General features: G+C 42.6%; 1 protein-coding gene across 3 annotated transcripts in view; it reads left to right on the top strand.

Moving 5' to 3' along the window:
* LOC126278125 (probable ATP-dependent RNA helicase spindle-E) overlaps positions 1–19,201 on the top strand; it is a 224,970-nt gene that overhangs the window by 64,404 nt on the left and 141,365 nt on the right. For all 3 annotated transcript variants that reach the window (XM_049978013.1, XM_049978012.1, XM_049978011.1), the window contains one exon: positions 10,316–10,478. In XM_049978013.1, the coding sequence (XP_049833970.1) occupies positions 10,316–10,478 (163 nt within the window). The remainder of the gene's footprint in view (positions 1–10,315; positions 10,479–19,201) is intronic.

Raw genomic sequence — 19,201 nt, 5'->3', positions numbered from 1 at the left:
GCTGTGGCATTACCAGTGCCGCCCCGGTGGCACCCTTGCAGAGCTGACTGGACACTTTTCAGCCAACTGGCTGTTTTGGAACACCGTGCCAGCGTCCACGAATGGGTAGACCATGTTGCAGCCGTGATCTCTCATGCTGCTGAATTGTCCATCCCACGGTCATCCGGTCATCCCAAGAGGCGTCCTGTCCCTTGGTGGACCACTGAGTGCCACTCAGCCATCCGCGCCCGCCGTGCAGCACTGCGCCGCTTCAAGTGCCGTCCCTCAGCTGACAATCTTGCGGCCTTTCGAGTGGCAAGGGCCAGAGCGCGGCGGGTGATTAAAGAGAGCAAACGACGGTCATGGCAATCGTTCTTGAATTCCATCTCTCGCTCCACTAGTTCTACGAAAGTATGGGAAGCCATCAGGAGGATTTCCGGGAAACTCAGCCAGCTACCTGTCACGGCATTGCTGCATCAGGGATGTCTCCTCACGGCGCCGAGAGACATTGCCCAGACACTGGCCATGCATTTTGCGGAATCTACCGCCACTATTAACTGTGATCCAGATTTCTGCCGCTACCGCACTGCCGTCGAAAGGGGTCATTTGGACTTCCGGTCTCTAAATTCTGAACCCTATAACTGCCCCTTCACAATGTGGGAACTGGATTCTGCGCTGTCTGTGGCTCATGATACTGCGCCTGGTCATGATCAAATCCGGTACAGCATGCTGCGGCACCTGTCGCTGCCATCCAAGGAAGTTCTCCTGAACTGTTTCAATATGATATGGTTATCTGGCACGTACCCTGACTCGTGGAGGGAGGCGATTTTGATTCCCCTCCTCAAACCAGGGAAGGACCGAACGCATCCCAGTAGTTATCGGAGTATTGCCTTGACGAGCTGTGTCGGGAAGACGTTGGAACGCATGGTCAACCGCCGCCTGGTTTGGCTGCTCGAGACCAGGCAGCTCCTTAGCCCCTCTCAGTGTGGCTTTCGGAGATGTCGTTCCACTATAGACAACTTGACCCTGCTTGAGGCCGCCATCCAGCAGGCCTTTCTACGTAACCAGCATTGTCTAGGGGTCTTCTTTGACATTAATAAGGCGTATGACACTACTTGGCGCCGCCTTATCCTCAATCAACTCCATGAGTGGGGCTTTCGTGGCCGTCTCCCCATCTTCATTCGGTCCTTTCTTTCTCACCGCCTCTTTCGGTATCGGGTTGGTAATGTGCTATCGGATTTGTACGTGCAGGAGAATGGTGTTCCTCAGGGCAGCGTTTTAAGTGTCACCCTCTTTGCCGTTGCTATTAACAGTATCACGTCCACTATCCGGAGTCCTGCCCAATGCTCCTTGTTTGTGGACGATTTTGCTGTTTTCTGTTCTTCCTCCAGTCTTGTCAGTGCTAGTCGGCAGTTACAGCTTACGATAAAGCGCTTAGAGGCATGGACTGCAAAGACGGGTTTTACCTTTTCTGCAGACAAATCTGTGTGTGTTCATTTTAATCGTTCTCGGCGTCTTTTTACCTCCCCTGAATTGCGTCTGAGGGACACCGTTCTTCCTTTTAGAGACACTGTGAGGTTCCTGGGCCTCACTTTTGATTCCAAGTTGTCGTGGTTGCCTCACCTTAAAGACCTCAAGGTGCGGGCCCTGAAGGCACTGAATATTTTGAAGTGTCTGAGCCATCGGTCCTGGGGAGCAGATCGGGCGCGTCTGCTTCAGTTTTATAGGGCTTTCGTCCGATCGCGTCTTGACTATGCTTGCACCGTGTATGGGTCAGCAAGGCCTTCGTATCTGAAGATCCTTGACGCAGTACACCATGAGGGTATCAGGCTGGCCACTGGTGCCTTCCGTACCAGTCCCATCCCCAGCCTGTGTGCTGAGGCAGGGGAACCGCCGCTCGCCATCCGGCGGAAACTCCTCATGGTGCGACGGGTGTGTCATTTCCTTGCCTGTCCTACCTCCCCTGCGTACCCTACCGTTGCCCGACCGCCTATGGAACGTCTCTTTTCCAGTCGTCCCAGGGCAACAAAACCATTTGGGATTCGTGCCAAGCATTTGCTTGAGTCCCTTGGTGTGGAGCGTGTGGCCCCCCAACGACAAGGTTTTACTCGCCTGCCTCCCTGGTTGCTCCAGAGGCCCAGCGTCCTCTTAGACTTGTCGGAGAACCGGAGGAACTGCACTCCGGCGTTTGTTTTTACCTCCTTATTTTACGATATTTTAAACCAGCATCCGGACCATGTACCTGTATTCACAGATGGCTCTAAACAGGGGGACACTGTTGGTTGTGCTGTTGTTTTCCCTGATCGAGTCGTCAAGTTACGGCTTCCTGCGGTGTTTACCATCCTCGATGCCGAATTGTTTGCAATACTGCGGGCATTGGAGCAGATGAGATGTGTTCCCAGTATTAAGTTCCTCATCTGTTCTGACTCCCTGAGTGCCCTTCAGACCATTCAACACTTATACCCAGCGGATACGGTCGTCCAGAACATCCATGATGCCCTACTCCACCTGCAACGGCAGGGGAAGGAGGTTTCTTTCTGCTGGGTGCCGGGGCACGTGGGTATTAGGGGCAACGAACTGGCGGATGTGGCTGCCAAAGATGCATGTTCCCTCCCTCACGTTGTTGAATGTGCCGTCCCCCTCCATGCTGTAACCTCCCTTTTGCTTTTTCGTGTTATGCATCAATGGGAAGAGGAGTGGTTGGCAGTTTCTGACAATAAGCTGCGTCTGGTAAAGGCCACTACGCGACCATGGCGTACGTCCTACCAGTCATACAGGCGGGATGAGGTTCTCCTCACTCGCCTCCGCATTGGACACAGTCCCTTCACGCATGGTTTTTTACTCCGGCGGGAGGACCCCCCAATCTGCAGTGCTTGTGGCGTCCAGATTACTGTCCGCCACATTTTACTTGACTGTCTTTTATTCTCTGACCAGAGGGCGGTGGTTTCCTTGCCACCGGATTTGCCCTCTATTTTGCAAGACGACGCAGCGACTGTGGTTAAGGTTTTACGGTTTTGTGTCCTGTCCAATCTGTTGCCTCGGATTTTAGGGAGAAGGTTTTAATGTGCTGCTGGGTGACTGGCTCACCCAGTTTTTCGGTAAGTGGTCCGCCAGTCACGATTACCTCCTTGTTTCACTTCGGTATCTGTTCTCTTTTCCTTGTGTTTCCTTTCCTTTTTTAGTGTGTTTCTTCTCCTCTTGTTTTGCCTCTGTATGTGCGCATTTGGAACTGCATCAGGCCTGTGTCTTTTAGCCGTTCTCCTTGTTCGGCGTCCGTCTTCGTCCCTTCACCGCCTGTGTTCCTGTTTCTATGCGCTTGGGCGCTGATGACCACGCTGTTTAGCGCCCGTAAACCTCAAACACACACACACACACACATTAAGTGATCACTGAGGAAAAGTATGTCAGTATCTCATGAAAAAGCACATCCTCAGTACAAAATAAATGTGTAATGTCTTCAAATATGTTGTTCCAAAACCCATAGCATTTCTCATTCACTAGCTATTGATTGTCATAGCATTTTTCATTTCGCTAGCTTTTTAATTGTCCTTACAAATTGCATTTTTTCATCACAAAGGTGTGTAGCTAGTGAAATAGCATGGTAGATGATGAAGTTTTGCATAAACCATACAGAAAAATACTCTGTTCTTTGTGGGCTACCATTTGCCAAAATCTCATTTCGATATCTCTAACAGTTTATGAAATATGAGGAATGTTGTAAGTATTTCACTCTGGCTTTATCACTGGTGTGGTGTGATCTTAGGTGAGTTTGCTATGTCAGATCAATTTTCTCGAGATTGGTTGACAAATAGAGACCTCCACACAAGTCTAAAGAAAAATTCAATATGTTAGCTACATTTTGTACATGGCAACATAATATGTACTGTGCAGCAAATGCAAAATCATAGCAATCTCTATTTTTCATTGCAAACTTTTTTGAATTTCTTGCAGTGTCTTACTTCCACATAAATATCATAACAACTATGACCATTAATGATATGATTGGGCACATCATAATGAACCTGACATATATAGCTTCAAGTAAACGAAAAAGACTTCTTTTTTGTTCTGGATAATTTCTGTAAAATCGTTTGAGAAAAATTGCAGGATACGTGCCTCAATTCTGTCATCACCAACCAGCTGAAAGATGTCATACAGTGTCGGCCTCCCCTTCTAAACAAACGAGTGAACTCACGCAGCACTTCGGATGAACATTGGTCACTGCACATTAGCCACTGTATCCTGCTTGTACTCTACTTCCTATATTCCTTTAACCCCCTCCCGTCCCCTCCCCAAGGCCTCAACCTTTTCTAGTCCCTGTCTTTCATGTAGCTATCCCCTTCCCTACTCCCACTCCAGCTAGTCATGCTAAAGGGTGCATGATCATGTGTAATCAGGTCAGGAAAGGATGCCAAACAAGAGACGGACGAGTGGTGGGAAAGTTATGGTGGAGAACATACTACTTTGCCTATTTTCATCTTCTTATATCTTATGGTACTATGTTTTGGGGTAACTCTTCCCATTCTAAAAGGGTAGCCATGCGGGATTAGCCAAGCGGTCTAAGGCGCTGCAGTCATGGCGGAGGTTCGAGTCCTCCCTCGGGCATGGGTGTGTGTGTTTGTCCTTAGGATAATTTAGGTTAAGTAGTGTGTAAGCTTAGGGACTGATGACCTTAGCAGTTAAGTCCCATAAGATTTCACACACATTTGAACATTTTTTTTAAAAGGGTATTTTTGACTCGAAAATGGGTGGTTTGGGCAGTAAGTGGTGTAAGTTCACGAACTTCTTGTCGACCCCTGTTCATGAGTCTGGGTATTTTGACATTGGCCTCTCGATGTAAATATTCCTTACTGTCATTTCTTGTTAACAGTATTAGCTTATTCCCAAGAATAAGCAGCTTTCACTCAGTTAATACTCGGTAGAAATCAAACCTGCATTTGGATCGGACTTCCTTAATTCTTGTGCAGAAAAGTGTGCAGTATACTGCTGCATCCATTTTCAATAAGCTACCATTTGAATTCAAAAATCTTGGCAATAATCCAGACGCTTTCAAGTGGAAACTTAAGTGTCCTCATGGGTCACTCCTATTCTGTTGAGGAGTTCCTTGAAAAATTAAGCTGATTCTTCTTGCATTGTTGATTGCATTTACTTAAACCTACACACTGACTTTTTTCGGGTTCATAAACATTTATTTTTATCTGTTATTAGTTTTATGTTGTAATTTCATGTACTGACATGTTCCATGACCTTCGAGATTTGCTCCTCCATTTGGTCCTATGGAATTTGATGTGTAAATAAATAAAGAAAACAAGAAATTGTAATGTTGAGTTGTACTTAAAAGGACTATGCACCATGTGCATAAAGTAGCCATCAGAAAGTCTGTTTGCAAAGACTACCAGAGGTGTCTAAACCCTTTCAGTTGACTGGACTTGATATCTACAAATAAATATGTACTAATAATTAAAGACCATTTTTCAAGGTTCTTATCAGTGGTGGAAATTCCTGATCAGCAGGCTAGTACATTACCGTACATTACCCAGGATCCAGTTAAATTTGGATTGCCTGATACCTCAGTTTCAAATCAGGCACAGATTTTGTATCAGATGTGATGAAGCAGTTATTTATGTACTTTGTATTCGAAAAGTTACAGACAAACCCAGAATCAGATGTGTCATTTTTCATATTATGGGATGTGCTACTGATCAGTCATCAACATACATTGAGGTTGACTGTTGATATGTGGGAGATAAGGAATGGAGTTCACAGATTACAGCTTGAATTCCTAGGATTGCAGGGGGACAAAATTCTCACCAAGGTGTAGGGTGAACACTAGGAACCAAGGCTGTCTTAAGGCAAACTGAGAGCTGAGCTGACACAAATTGCTGACATTGTACCTCAGATACTATTTCTTAGGATAAAAAGACAGGGGGGAGGGGGGTAAGGGGGGGGAGGGGTTGGGGTTGGATGCAGGAGGAAAAATACCAAAAATGGTCTGTTGAGTGGCGGATAAGGTACATATTTGGGAGTTGAATAACATGATTAGGCAAGTGCAAATGATGGCGACACTACTGAAACCATAGTAGATTCTCATACCACACAGTTGTCAAGTTTGGAGTAGGGCATTCTGAATAACCAAAATGATACATGAATTAACCGTAGGGCTAGCCCAGTACACCCAGAATGCAATGAAAACAGTAGACAGTGATGTGGGGGGAATACAAAAGAGACTAAGGTTACTGGACAGGTAGATTAGTACTATCCAGACTGTTATGAGCATTTGAAGATAGACTCAAGAATGCAAGACTGGGAGTGGGGTCACTAGAAGAAGCGGTCTACTATGTGGGGAAAATTGAAAATTGAGTTCAATATTATTGACAACACAATAATTCTTCACAGGGTTAAGCTTGCAGAAAGAGAATTTCCTGTGGAACTAAAACATATGACAGAGATGTCAGAAAAGAACTTAGCGATGTTTTACTACAGAGAAACCATGGGAGTGAATATAAACCGAACAGAAGTTGTACATGTGGGTCTGACTGGCATTAGGAGGGATGATAGTGCAGTATCAGTGTTATATTGTTTACCCTTATCCAGAAAGATGAATGGTTGGTAAATGGGTACAAGTAAAGAGATGAGAGGTTTTAATAATTTCCGAGCATGGAAAAGCTTACACTCTCCTGTCACTAGGGTGTTTGAAAGACATTTTGAAAGAAAATATTGCTATTTTTTGAGCCAGAGAAGTGCAGACTCACACACGGACATGCGAATGCAAGTGTTTCTGGGGAAAGCACAGGCAGTGGAATGTCAGGAAAAAACACAATTGCAATTGCTGCCTCATTCCCAGAAGGTACGAGCACATTGGATGTACTGAGGTTTTCTGTTGGAAAGTTGGACCATCAGGGCATGGCAGAATTTGAGCTAGTTAATAGTGGTGTGTTGGTGAATGGCCCATCTTGTGAGACAGCTGGAACAAACTTCTGCCTCCCAGCTACACTCAATTGTACAACTGTACTCCATCTAACCCACTCTGCATTCTATTGGCCAGAGAAACCCGTGAAAGTACAACCAATGTAAACTCTAACCTACCTTAACAACATTCTGAATCCTGATCCCATACATTCTTTAGATAAATTAATAGCATTTCAGCAAGACAGAATTTTGAAGGGGCAATGTTTCAAAATATTCAGCAATTTCAAGAGTACCAATGCCGAAATGCGGTAACTATAAGTATTACGACAACTAGTCTTGCCTGTTTCTAGTATCAATTTGCATACTTTACTTTTGTCTCAGACAGAAGTTTCCATTATCAAATCCTAGAAGCACATCAGAAACATGTTTAGTGGTTAATTAGCATAACCTGTGCAATATAAACTATTAAAAAATTCAAATTTGTTGTAGCTTGTGAGAACAAAAATAGGAATAACATAGTATAACTTAGAAAAGGATTCAGTAATTGAGTAGGACTAGAGAACAGAGAGGAAGTCCACGTAAGTCAGCTCCCATAAGCAAAAAGTTGGTGCAGTGGGTGCAGTGTATTATTATATATGTAAATCTAGGAGACTGTTGCAGATCATAATCAAAGGCAAAATTTGGGACAACTTTTTTGGATCACTGAATAAATTTGTTGTCATCCTTAAACTTTTTTATTATTCTAACCAGTGAGCTCAAGGCAGAGAGGTCTAACTCTAGCTGGTGTGCCAGGTGGAGTGTAAACAAGACTCACCAGGTGAACATTGCCACAAAACTTCCATGGGAAGAAAGCAGAAATGCAGACACTGCAGGGCTCCACAACAAGGTTGTGTGAAATAATGCTTTATAATTTCAGCGGCAGAGTGCCAAACCAATAATCAAACATAGCAGAAAGACCTAAGGTCAGTGCCCCAGAAAAATTACTTAATTACCACAGCGAGGCAAAGAGTGCTCACGAGACTGATAACCGAGGGCAAATGCATTCATACACCCAGAGCCACTGCATCATAGGCACAGGCTCGACTCTTCAAATAACGAGGTATATGGAGTTCAGAGACACATTCAGTCATGCTGCTATTCCATCCCTGTTACTAGAACCAGAGAGAACGACTGTCTGTTGAGCTTTAGTGAAACTACAGAAAGTTAATTCATGATGGTCTGCCTACTACCTGCTTGCTGCCTTCAGCTCAACAACTCAGTCGACCTGATGCATGCCACAGCCATGATCTGTCATACCTGCCTACTGGGGCATCACAGATGAAGATGAGACTGGTGCGTGACCAACTCTTCTTCACTGAGGGTCAGTTGTAGATCATTTACAAACTGTATCCTCAAACTGACCAGGTATTGCGCATGTGAACAACTACTGCATTCTTGGTCAATCCATGGTGGATGGCCAGGGCCTGGTCTTCACGACAACTGACATCCAGAACCACAGATGGCTGTCCTCACCTGAGCTCATGATGGACTGTCTATAAGAGCACTGAAGTAGGAGCCTCACAGTACCGCAGAATATTTGGTGGGCAACCTTTTCTGTCCCCTTACTGCCACCAACACAGGATGTGGCTGTGGCTCACAGTTCTTCAGCTATGGCTCACTGTCCTGTGACTGTAGCTTACTGACCTGTGGCAGCAGCATCATCATAACTAGCTGACAAAGCATCAACACTTCTTTTCAGCACATGCTTACTCGCAGCCATAGATAAACACCCTGAAACAATTTCTAACTCTGTAAGCTCAACCTGAAAAATAAATGTTATTGCAGATAACACTGTGCTACTGATCCGTCAGTTGTAAACTGGACCACTCACGCACTCTCTGTGCTCGGCCTCCTGCACACGACAGGACCCCAGCATTCCGGGTCACAGCAGTTTGGAAAGTAGAGCACAGTGTCCAAACTGCATATTGGCTGTTATAAGTGACAGTATTGGTAATTGGTACAGGTGCTTTCAGATCTGGTGTATTACTTTTTGGAAAGCCCTCAGTATGACCTTGCTGAAATTCAGCTAATTACCTGTCTTGCATTTCACCAGGAACTTGTCCTATTTACAAAGTTTACCAACCTTGTACAGTGGTGGGATGTCAGGGCTGGGAGAAAACTTGAATGTAGTCCAGTTCATGAGTGCCAACTATGTGGGTGCGCTGGGGCTTGAGCATTCACATAAATAATCTTGTGGGTGTACCACACTGATAAAATTTTTAGTTTGGTAAAAACAAAATAAAATTATTTCTCACTTGTCTGCATCAGAAAGTAATGAACTCGTAAAACATTGAGATGGAAATTAAAATTACAACCCTGTTCGTTTCAGATGTCTTTGTGCAAAGACAGCCAAGTACCACACTCCATGCTGCTTGCTCTTCTCTGGCCAAGGCAAAGGCATTCCCCACAATAACAGTCATACTATACTGTGAATGGAACCTCATCCTTCTGACTTGCTTTCATATTTCCTCACCACTGACGTATTATAATATACCCATTACATTCGTCAACAATTCTTTTAAAATATCAGCTTACCAATATTTAGTGTAATAAAGAATAATCTAAGATGCAAGGCAGCTGATTGTTGCAGACTACCTCGAAAGGTTTTTTTAATTTTTTTAAAAAAAATGTAAAAACTGTATGGTTTAATATTTCAATGAAATTGTTTTCTCATAATGTGGATTGCTATAATTCTGTTCGTTGAGATATTGGCTTTGAAGGATGCAGGAGCTGTGCCATTGATATGCACTCACAGAAATTTTGAAAGTTGCCACCCTTGGTCCAGTTCCACCTCAGAACTGAATGAGTCAGAAAATGGTTTTTACTTCTTTCGTCCCCCAAGGAAAACAAGGCATATCATATGAGTTGAACAAGCTCAGATACATCAACTATGGGGAATTAGTTCATGATTCCTCTTTAAACACTATTAAATAATGATTCTCTTTTATTTTTGGGAACGGCAATTATACGCATCATATTCCATCATTGCTTATCATAGATTGTGTTGTATCTCGTTAAATGCAGATCTCATTCACATGCCGTAATACACAGAAGTATCTCCAGGTTGTTCTCATCTCTAGATCTTTATTTTTGAAATTGTATCGGCTCTTGATTAGTGATCTGTCCCACCTTACAGTAGAGCAGTCCACTGATTCAAAGATTACATTGTATCTGGATTTCTATTTTGTTTTAACATTTTACAGTGGTTTCTCTAGAGTCAGGGAAAACTAGTCTTTGCTTCAAAATATCTCATTCTTTATATTTTAACTTGTATTCAGTCTGGATGTAATGGGCTTGTGCAGCCTGTGTAGATTGAGTAATATGAACTTTTGTTTTATACATTTTGTTTAATGGACAAGTCTTAATTAGTGCCATATTTTTGTTACAGGCAGGTGCACTTTTACCAACTGTGAGTGGTCAATATTCAGATCATGATGGTGATATTACTTTTATGGGACGTGTGATGGCCAGGTTACCTGTAGATGTTTACATTGGCAAACTTATTTTACTTGGACATGTTTTCAGTGTTCTTGGTGACTGTATTATAATGGGTGAGCTGCAACTTTGTAGGATATGTAGAATGTAAGAACTTTGTAAGTAGATTTTGTGTGCTGTTCAGAATATTTTAAATTTCAGCCATAATAGTCTTTCTGTCGGTAATTGTGTGGACTGCTTATGAGTTATACATTGACAGTTTCTTGTGCCAGCAGATGACAATATCTCCATACATTTTCAACCTGCTATTCTAAAGTATGTGGTTTCTGTAAATTTGTGAACAACTTAGGAAATCATGTATTGTTTCCAGAGACATTCTAGACAGTGGGTTGTTCAATAAATAATACCCAAAATAGGAGTACTGCTGGGTAATTGCTAAAGTAGGTTAAAGTGAAGTCCATGATCAGCCGTGTTAGGAATTTCCTGTCACAGACACTTTTTCTGACAAGGTGAATTGCACAGAAGCCATTAATCATGTAGATTGGCTCATCACAAATCGATAATTGGCTCCACAGTTATTAGTGAGCAGTGGAAGTGCATGTGCAATGATCGAGACACTAGCATATACAAAGATATGCTCAAGGTAAGGTTGACAAAAGCTCATAGCTAACCATAAGATTAAAAGAAAAAGCATTTCATCTTAACTGTTGGAGCAGTTTGAGGTCAGCAGAGAGGACCTTCTTCCATGGAAAATTACAGGTGACAAAACATGGGTGTGTCACTTTGAATGGGGAACAAAAAGACAGTCACTGGAGTGGTACTCCCAACAATTTCCAGAAAGAAGAGATTCATGGCAGCTCCCTCTGCTGTCAACAATATGATGACATTCTTTTGAGGTAGTGATGGTCTCATTCTTGTGGATGTCTCATCAAAAAGGGTTGGTCATTACTTTAGAGGCTTACGTGAAAACTCTAAGCAAACTCGAGTCGTTTCTGATTTGTTTGGTCTGACAAGAATGGAAGAGAAATCTTGCTCCAACATGATGATGCACACCTGCACAAAAGTCTCAGAACCTGGAAACACACAGCCAAATTGACTTCTACGTTATGGCCTCATCCATCCTACATCCCAGACTTGGCATACTTTCATTTGCTCCGGCCACTTAAGGATTCTCTATGTGGAAACATGCTTTCTGTGTAATAAGAGTGTAATTTGTGCCATGAAAACATGGCTACAAACTCAGGACAAGAACTTTTACTGACAAGGAATACATGCTCTTACACAATCCTGATGTAAGGATGTGGAACATGATGAAGACTATGTAGAAAATAGTACACCTTAAAGAAATGTTGACTGCTACTGTTACAAAATTCTAACTCTTAAGAATAAATATGTTCTGAGAAAAATATTGTGGGGCATAATGTATTGAAAGACCCTCATATTATGGCTTGTGGCAGTGGATCTCTCTCTACCATAGAAGCAGGAGCCTGGATATGCACAGTGTTTTTGTTCCTTTAATAAGAATAGATGTTTTATTCAAATGTTTTTATTCCAGTCTTTGATCACAATATCAACTCCTTCGATGATGCTGGTGTCAGTCAATTATGACCATCTTAAGATCTACAATATAAAAGTATATGTCTAGTGGGCAGTCTGTCTTTCAACACAATATACTATCGTACAACCAGGGAAATGTACAGATAAAAAATGGTAAAGTGTACCTGTTCTACATCGTGTCCTAATGTGATACGGCCGTAATGACATCATCAAAACATATAAATATACTCAACACAGCATCGTCACAGAGATCTAAAATATGGTATAAAATGGGCCACATCATCCACACAGTCATTTTGCAACTGGCTACTGAGGTGCAGTAGCTACCAATAATCTGTTTGCCTACATCCTTCATAGATGTCGTTACTGCGGGTTTCAATGCAGTCATCATAAACGTAAGAAACATAATCTGATAAAAACACATTAGGTAAAATACGTGTAGCAGACTTTTAAATATTGATAACTACTATACAAACCAATTTTGATACAGTAAAAGACAAGTACAGTTACCCATATAAAATTTTTGAAAGGAAATATAAAAATAATAGATCTGACACCTTTGCGGCAAATTTACAGTCAAAAATAAAATATACGTAATACATTGCCTGTAGCAAACTATAAATTACCTGTGAAAGATAAAATGTCTATATGACAAAATAACTGAAGAAAAGATAGGTCAATTATCAGCGCCCTCTGTTGGGTCAGGAGCCAGGATGTTATGTAGGCACACAACGATTGTGAGAACTTAACCACTAGAGGGCTTTTCATACATCGAGGGCTTTTCATACATCGTGATTTGCCTCCCACAGAAATCGTTTGTACAACATATTAACAGTCAATAAATAAAATTATATAGTCTGGCCATACATTTCATGACTAGGTAGGATATAATCAGTTACAGGATTAGGTTTTCTGCTTCAGTCTGGTTTACAACAGAGTCAACAGGCTCTGTAAACCGAAGCAGAAAATCAGTACTGAGGTAATGACTATTAGATTCAATAAGCTGTGTCTTGCAGCAGGTGTCACACTGAACTATGCGAAAGTGAACATTAAACAGCGGTCAGCCATCGCCTTGTCAATTAAACCCAAAAGGGAGATAAACTAGATTAGGGCTCAACTACATGAATTGTATAAACATAAAGACTTGCTAAGTAAAGAAGCTTTTGATTTACATTTGCAATTAACAAACAAACTGTCTAGTACTCAGTTTCAATTTGTTTGGCAAGAAATTTCTAATAATGTTAATAGAACAGAAAAGAGGCATAACAAAAAGTTAGGCATACTGCTCAAGTGTGCTGTGCTGAGTATATTTATCTGTTTTGATGATGCCATTAGGGCCATATCACATTAGAACATGGTGTAGAACAGGTACGCTTTACCGTATTTTATCTGTACATTTCCCTGGTTGTATGATAGTATATTGTGATATGTAATGCTGTATTTTGTTGAAAGACAGACTGCCCAGGAGATACATATTTTTATATTGTAGATCTGAAGATGTCATTATTGACAGAAATTGATATTGTGATCAAAGACTGGAATAGAAAACATTTGACACTATTGGATCAATGTTCATATTCGTGACTATGTTGCAGCTGGTGAAAATACACTCCTGGAAATTGAAATAAGAACACCGTGAATTCATTGTCCCAGGAAGGGGAAACTTTATTGACACATTCCTGGGGTCAGATACATCACATGATCACACTGACAGAACCACAGGCACATAGACACAGGCAACAGAGCATGCACAATGTCGGCACTAGTACAGTGTATATCCACCTTTCGCAGCAATGCAGGCTGCTATTCTCCCATGGAGACGATCGTAGAGATGCTGGATGTAGTCCTGTGGAATGGCTTGCCATGCCATTTCCACCTGGCACCTCAGTTGGACCAGCGTTGGTGCTGGACGTGCAGAACGCGTGAGATGACGCTTCATCCAGTCCCAAACATGCTCAATGGGGGACAGATCCGGAGATCTTGCTGGCCAGGGTAGTTGACTTACACCTTCTAGAGCACGTTGGGTGGCACGGGATACATGCGGACGTGCATTGTCCTGTTGGAACAGCAAGTTCCCTTGCCGGTCTAGGAATGGTAGAACGATGGGTTCGATGACGGTTTGGATGTACCGTGCACTATTCAGTGTCCCCTCGACGATCACCAGAGGTGTACGGCCAGTGTAGGAGATCGCTCCCCACACCATGATGCCGGGTGTTGGCCCTGTGTGCCTCGGTCGTATGCACTCCTGATTGTGGCGCTCACCTGCACGGCGCCAAACACACATACGACCATCATTGGCACCAAGGCAGAAGCGACTCTCATCGCTGAAGACGACACGTCTCCATTCGTCCCTCCATTCACGCCTGTCGCGACACCACTGGAGGCGGGCTGCACGATGTTGGGGCGTGAGCGGAAGACGGCCTAACGGTGTGCGGGACCGTAGCCCAGCTTCATGGAGACGGTTGCGAATGGTCCTCGCCGATACCCCAGGAGCAACAGTGTCCCTAATTTGCTGGGAAGTGGCGGTGCGGTCCCCTACGGCACTGCGTAGGATCCTACGGTCTTGGCGTGCATCCATGCGTCGCTGCGGTCCGGTCCCAGGTCGACGGGCACGTGCACCTTCCGCCGACCACTGGCGACAACATCGATGTACTGTGGAGACCTCACGCCCCACGTGTTGAGCAATTTGGAGGTACGTCCACCCGTCTCCCGCATGCCCACTATACGCCCTTGCTCTAACTCCGTCAACTGCACATACGGTTCACGTCCACGCTGTCGCGGCATGCTACCAGTGTTAAAGACTGCGATGGAGCTCCGTATGCCACGGTAAACTGGCTGACACTGACGGCGGCAGTGCACAAATGCTGCACAGCTAGCGCCATTCGACGGCCAACACCGCGGTTCCTGGTGTGTCCGCTGTGCCGTGCGTGTGATCATTGCTTGTACAGCCCTCTCGCAGTGTCCGGAGCAAGTATGGTGGGTCTGACACACCGGTGTCAATGTGTTCTTTTTTCCATTTCCAGGAGTGTAGATGTTTTACTACAGTTGTTGTTGTTCTGTTTTGTAAATCATTCTACAGTATATGATCAGGGCTAGCTACTGTTTACCATTATTGTTATATTGTTTCTGTTTGCACAAGGACACAGGATGGGAAGGAATTGCTTACTACTTGTCATATTTACACTAAGCCAGAGGTCTTCAAACTATGGCCCTTGGCCCGCTAATGGCCTCTGAAGGGATTTTATCTGGCGCGTGCTTGAGCAAAAGTTTATTAAAAATAGCATGATTTCTTTCACTTGTTTAACTGTATGAGGCTGCTAGGAGTATCTTGTTCATAAATGACAGAGATGCCACCAGGAACACCCTGCATGCAGCTGACTTTAACTCCCTGCCTCTGTTTAGTGTGTTGTTTTTCTCTCTTTCAAATACATATGAAATATGTCTATTGCAACTAAAAAAGAGAAAAGTGGGTGGTGAGTGCTGTATCTTCAATACAATATGGACCGTGAAACACACCGAAGAGCAAAAGAAACTGGTATAGGCACGGGTATTCAAATGTAGAGATGTGTCAACAGGAAGAAGACAGCACTGCAGTTAACAATGGGATATAAGACGACGAGTGTCTAGCACAGTTGTTAGATTGTTTACTTCTGCTACAATGACAGGATATCAAGATTTAAGTGAGTTTGAATGTGGTGTTATAATCGAGTCAAGAGCTGGGACACAGCATCTCTGAGGTAGCAATGAAATGGGGATTTTCCTGTACAACCATTTCATAAGTGTACCATGAATATCAGGAATCCAGTAAAACATCATATCTCTGACATTGCTGTGGCCAGAAAAAGATCCTGCAAGAGCGGGACCAATGACAACTGAGGAGAATCGTTCAACGTGACAGAATTCCAACCCTTGCGCAAATTGCAGCAGATTTCAATGCTGGGCTATCAGGAAGTGTCAGCGTGTGAACTATTCAATGAAACATCATCAATATGGGTTTTCAGAGCTGAAGGCCCACTCGTGTACCCATGATGACTGCATGACACAAAGCCTTACACCTCGCCTCGGCCCATCAAGACCGACATTGGTCTGTTGATGACTGGAAACATGTTTTCTGGTCGGATGAGCCTCGTTACAAACTGTATCAAGTGGGTGGACCTGTACGGGTATGGAGACAACCTGATGAACCCATGGACCCTGCATGTCAGCAGGGAACTGTTCAAGCTAGTGGAGGCTCTATAATGGTGGGGGCCATGTGCGATGTGATACATCTGGATATGACTCTAACAGGTACATAAGCATTCTATCTGATCATCTGCATCCATTCATGTCCATTGTGCATTCAGATGGACTTGAGCAATTCCAGAAGGAAAATGTGACACCCTACACAATCAGAATTGCTACAGAACGGCTCCAGGACCACTCGTCTGTGTTTAAACACTTCTGTTGGCCACTCCCCAGACATGAACATTATTGAACATATGTGGGATGCCTTGCAACATGCTGTTCAGAAGAGCTCTCCACCCCTTCGTACTTTTATGGATTTATGGACGGCCTCACAGGATTCACTGTGTCTACTCCCTCCAACACTTCTTCAGACATTAGACAAGTCCATGCCACGTTATATTGCGCCGCTTCTTCATGCTCGCGGGAGCTCTACTCAAAATTAGGAAGGTGTACCAGTTTCTGTGGCTCTTCAGTGTATTTTTTTGTGGAGAAAGACAACCAACTAATGTGTGTTACCTGCGACAAAGTTATTGCTGTTCTTAAGGGGTACAGTACTAATTGCAACTACAAAAAAGACATGGTGCATAGTTAGATAAAGATGTGCTTTAATTTAATTACAGCTGAAGAACTGTTTCCTGAAAGTACTGAATAATGTAAAGCATCCGTTCTATCAGAAAATACTGTGGAATGTCGAGTTGAAGACATTGCATTTAATTTATACAGACGGTTGCAAGAAAAGGCATCTAAGTTTGCTTGGTACTGTAGTCCTGGACAAATCTACAGACGTCTGATACTGCTCAAATCGTCTTGTTTTTAGGGGTATTAACACAGACTTCAAGGTTACTGAGGAACTAGCAGATCTGATTTTCTTGTAGGTGCAGATGGGGAAAGAAAAGTGTGTGGCAAATATGCAGGTTTTGCTGAAAAATTAAACTCATAATGTGAAGCCAGTAGTGTTACCAGAACCTTGAAAACACACAGTGGTATTTACCATGGAGCACGTTGTGCAATGTCAGTGGATATGGCCTGTATGATGAAGCATGTAATTTTTCTTGTCAATTTCATTCAATGCCAATTCAAATATTTCCTTGAAGAGATGGAATATTTGTCAAGTGATCTCTTATACCACAAGGCGGTTACGTTGACTTGTGTTAAAATTTTGCCTCTTCTTTTCTTTGAGAATGGACTTTAAATATTTCTGAATCAGAAAAACAACCCTTTGGAAGGCCTGTTGGACAAAGAGTTGATATGGAAACTATCTTTTGCATTAGACATTGCTCTACCATTTCTACGAAATTAATAAAAAATTTCAAGATGATCACTGTGTCATTTGTGATCTTTACAAACACATTACATCTCTTAGACCAAAACTAATACTTTTTTAACACGACATCCGACAGAAAATTTTCGTGCACTTCTCCAAGTGAGAGTCGTGAAAGGTGAACATGTTTCAAGATTTGCACTTTTGTTTGCAATGGAATTGCTTTGTGGTATGAAGAAAGTGTTTTGTTCCAAGTTCCTGGATTTAGATGCTTATTCCATGGAGATCCCAATTTTCCAGAACCCCTTTTCCTGCAATGTGGAAGATGCTCAGGTAGCAGTGCAAATGAAACTCGTAGATCTGGAGGTTTATAACATCACAAAAGACAAGTTTAAAGAAGGTAGTTCTTCAGTTTCTTCCTGAAGAAAACTACCCTAAGATCAAAGACTTCGTATAATTTTGGCAAACATTTTTGGATTACAGTGATCAATAGATTACTATATTTTAACTAAAGTTCAGTCTTGATCACAACACTTATGTCTCAGTAACATAGGTGACCGGTTTTGGTTATTTTTACATAACCATCTTCAGACCCATGGCTTCCTTGGAGGATGGTAGGCGGAGCTCTCCTCAGCTGCTACAAAGTCAACTGGTCAGTTGACCGAAACCGGTCACCTATGTTATTGAGACATAAGTGTTGTGATCAAGACTGAACTTTAGTTAAAATATATCAAAGACTTTGCCCAAGGTTTGTCATCTGTATTTCGCACTACCCAAGGCCAGGAACAAACTTTTTTTTCTGAAATTTACAAAATTTAAACTCAAAAGTAACTGTACTGGCAAACATTTACGGACTATTTTAGGCATAAACAGACTAAGTTAGAGCTGTAGTATGAGAAAATTTTGAATTCAAAAAACAAATTTCATACCTCTCACTAACCAAACTAAGAAGTAATAAATGGTATCTGAGGTATCCACTGAATATTGTGTTTGCATTACACAACAATAAATTTCTTTATAATTTTCATCTCAAATTTCTGAAAAAAATATGTTGTCTGGTCCACAATGAGATCCACAATTTGATATGTGCCCTTTTGCTGTAGTAATTTGGAGACCCTTGCTCTAAGACCCCTCTCTTGTTTTAAGATAAAATTAGTTTTGCTATAATGAATTCTTCACTTATTCTGCTTTCAGCTGGATATCTGCTTCAGTACTCTGTAAGGACATATTTTGTTAACCGAGAGAGAATACAAAAGTGTGTTAGTAGTTTTCAGGAAGTCAAATGGCTTTTCCTTTGGAGAATATATCTGCAATAAGGAAAGGATTTAGTGCTGCTAGACACTTAGAGGAAGCATTGAAGTAAAAAACTCGCATAACCACATCTGACATAGCCATGACCACTGTCACCGAGTACTAAGGCCTAGAGACAGTGGTCAAGTGGTTGTGCTTGTGTGTGTGTGTGTGTGTGTGTGTGTGTGTGTGTGTGTGTGTGTGTGTGTTCCATTTTTGGAGGAGGACTTTATCTAGAAGCTGAAATATTCTTAGCATTCTTTAGCACTGTCCCTTTATTTGACTCAATCCCTCCTTGCTGTGGTGGTAGCATACTGTCCTTTCCATATTGGCATCTTTCCATTGTGGCCATTCCATTCTTTGTAGTAATGAAAATGCTTAAATTGATTTTCTGAATAAATTGGCAGGTCACAGAGTAATGCTGTGTGTTAATAGAAAGCTGTAAGTACTATATTATTTGTGACTTTACATCATGGTCTGCAAAAATGATGGTTACAATTAACTTTA

Source organism: Schistocerca gregaria, chromosome 6 (genome assembly GCF_023897955.1).
Source record: "Schistocerca gregaria isolate iqSchGreg1 chromosome 6, iqSchGreg1.2, whole genome shotgun sequence".
NCBI lineage: Eukaryota > Metazoa > Arthropoda > Insecta > Orthoptera > Acrididae > Schistocerca > Schistocerca gregaria.
The sequence above is the reverse complement of the archived record's forward strand: the minus strand, read 5'-3'. Positions and strand labels throughout refer to the sequence as shown.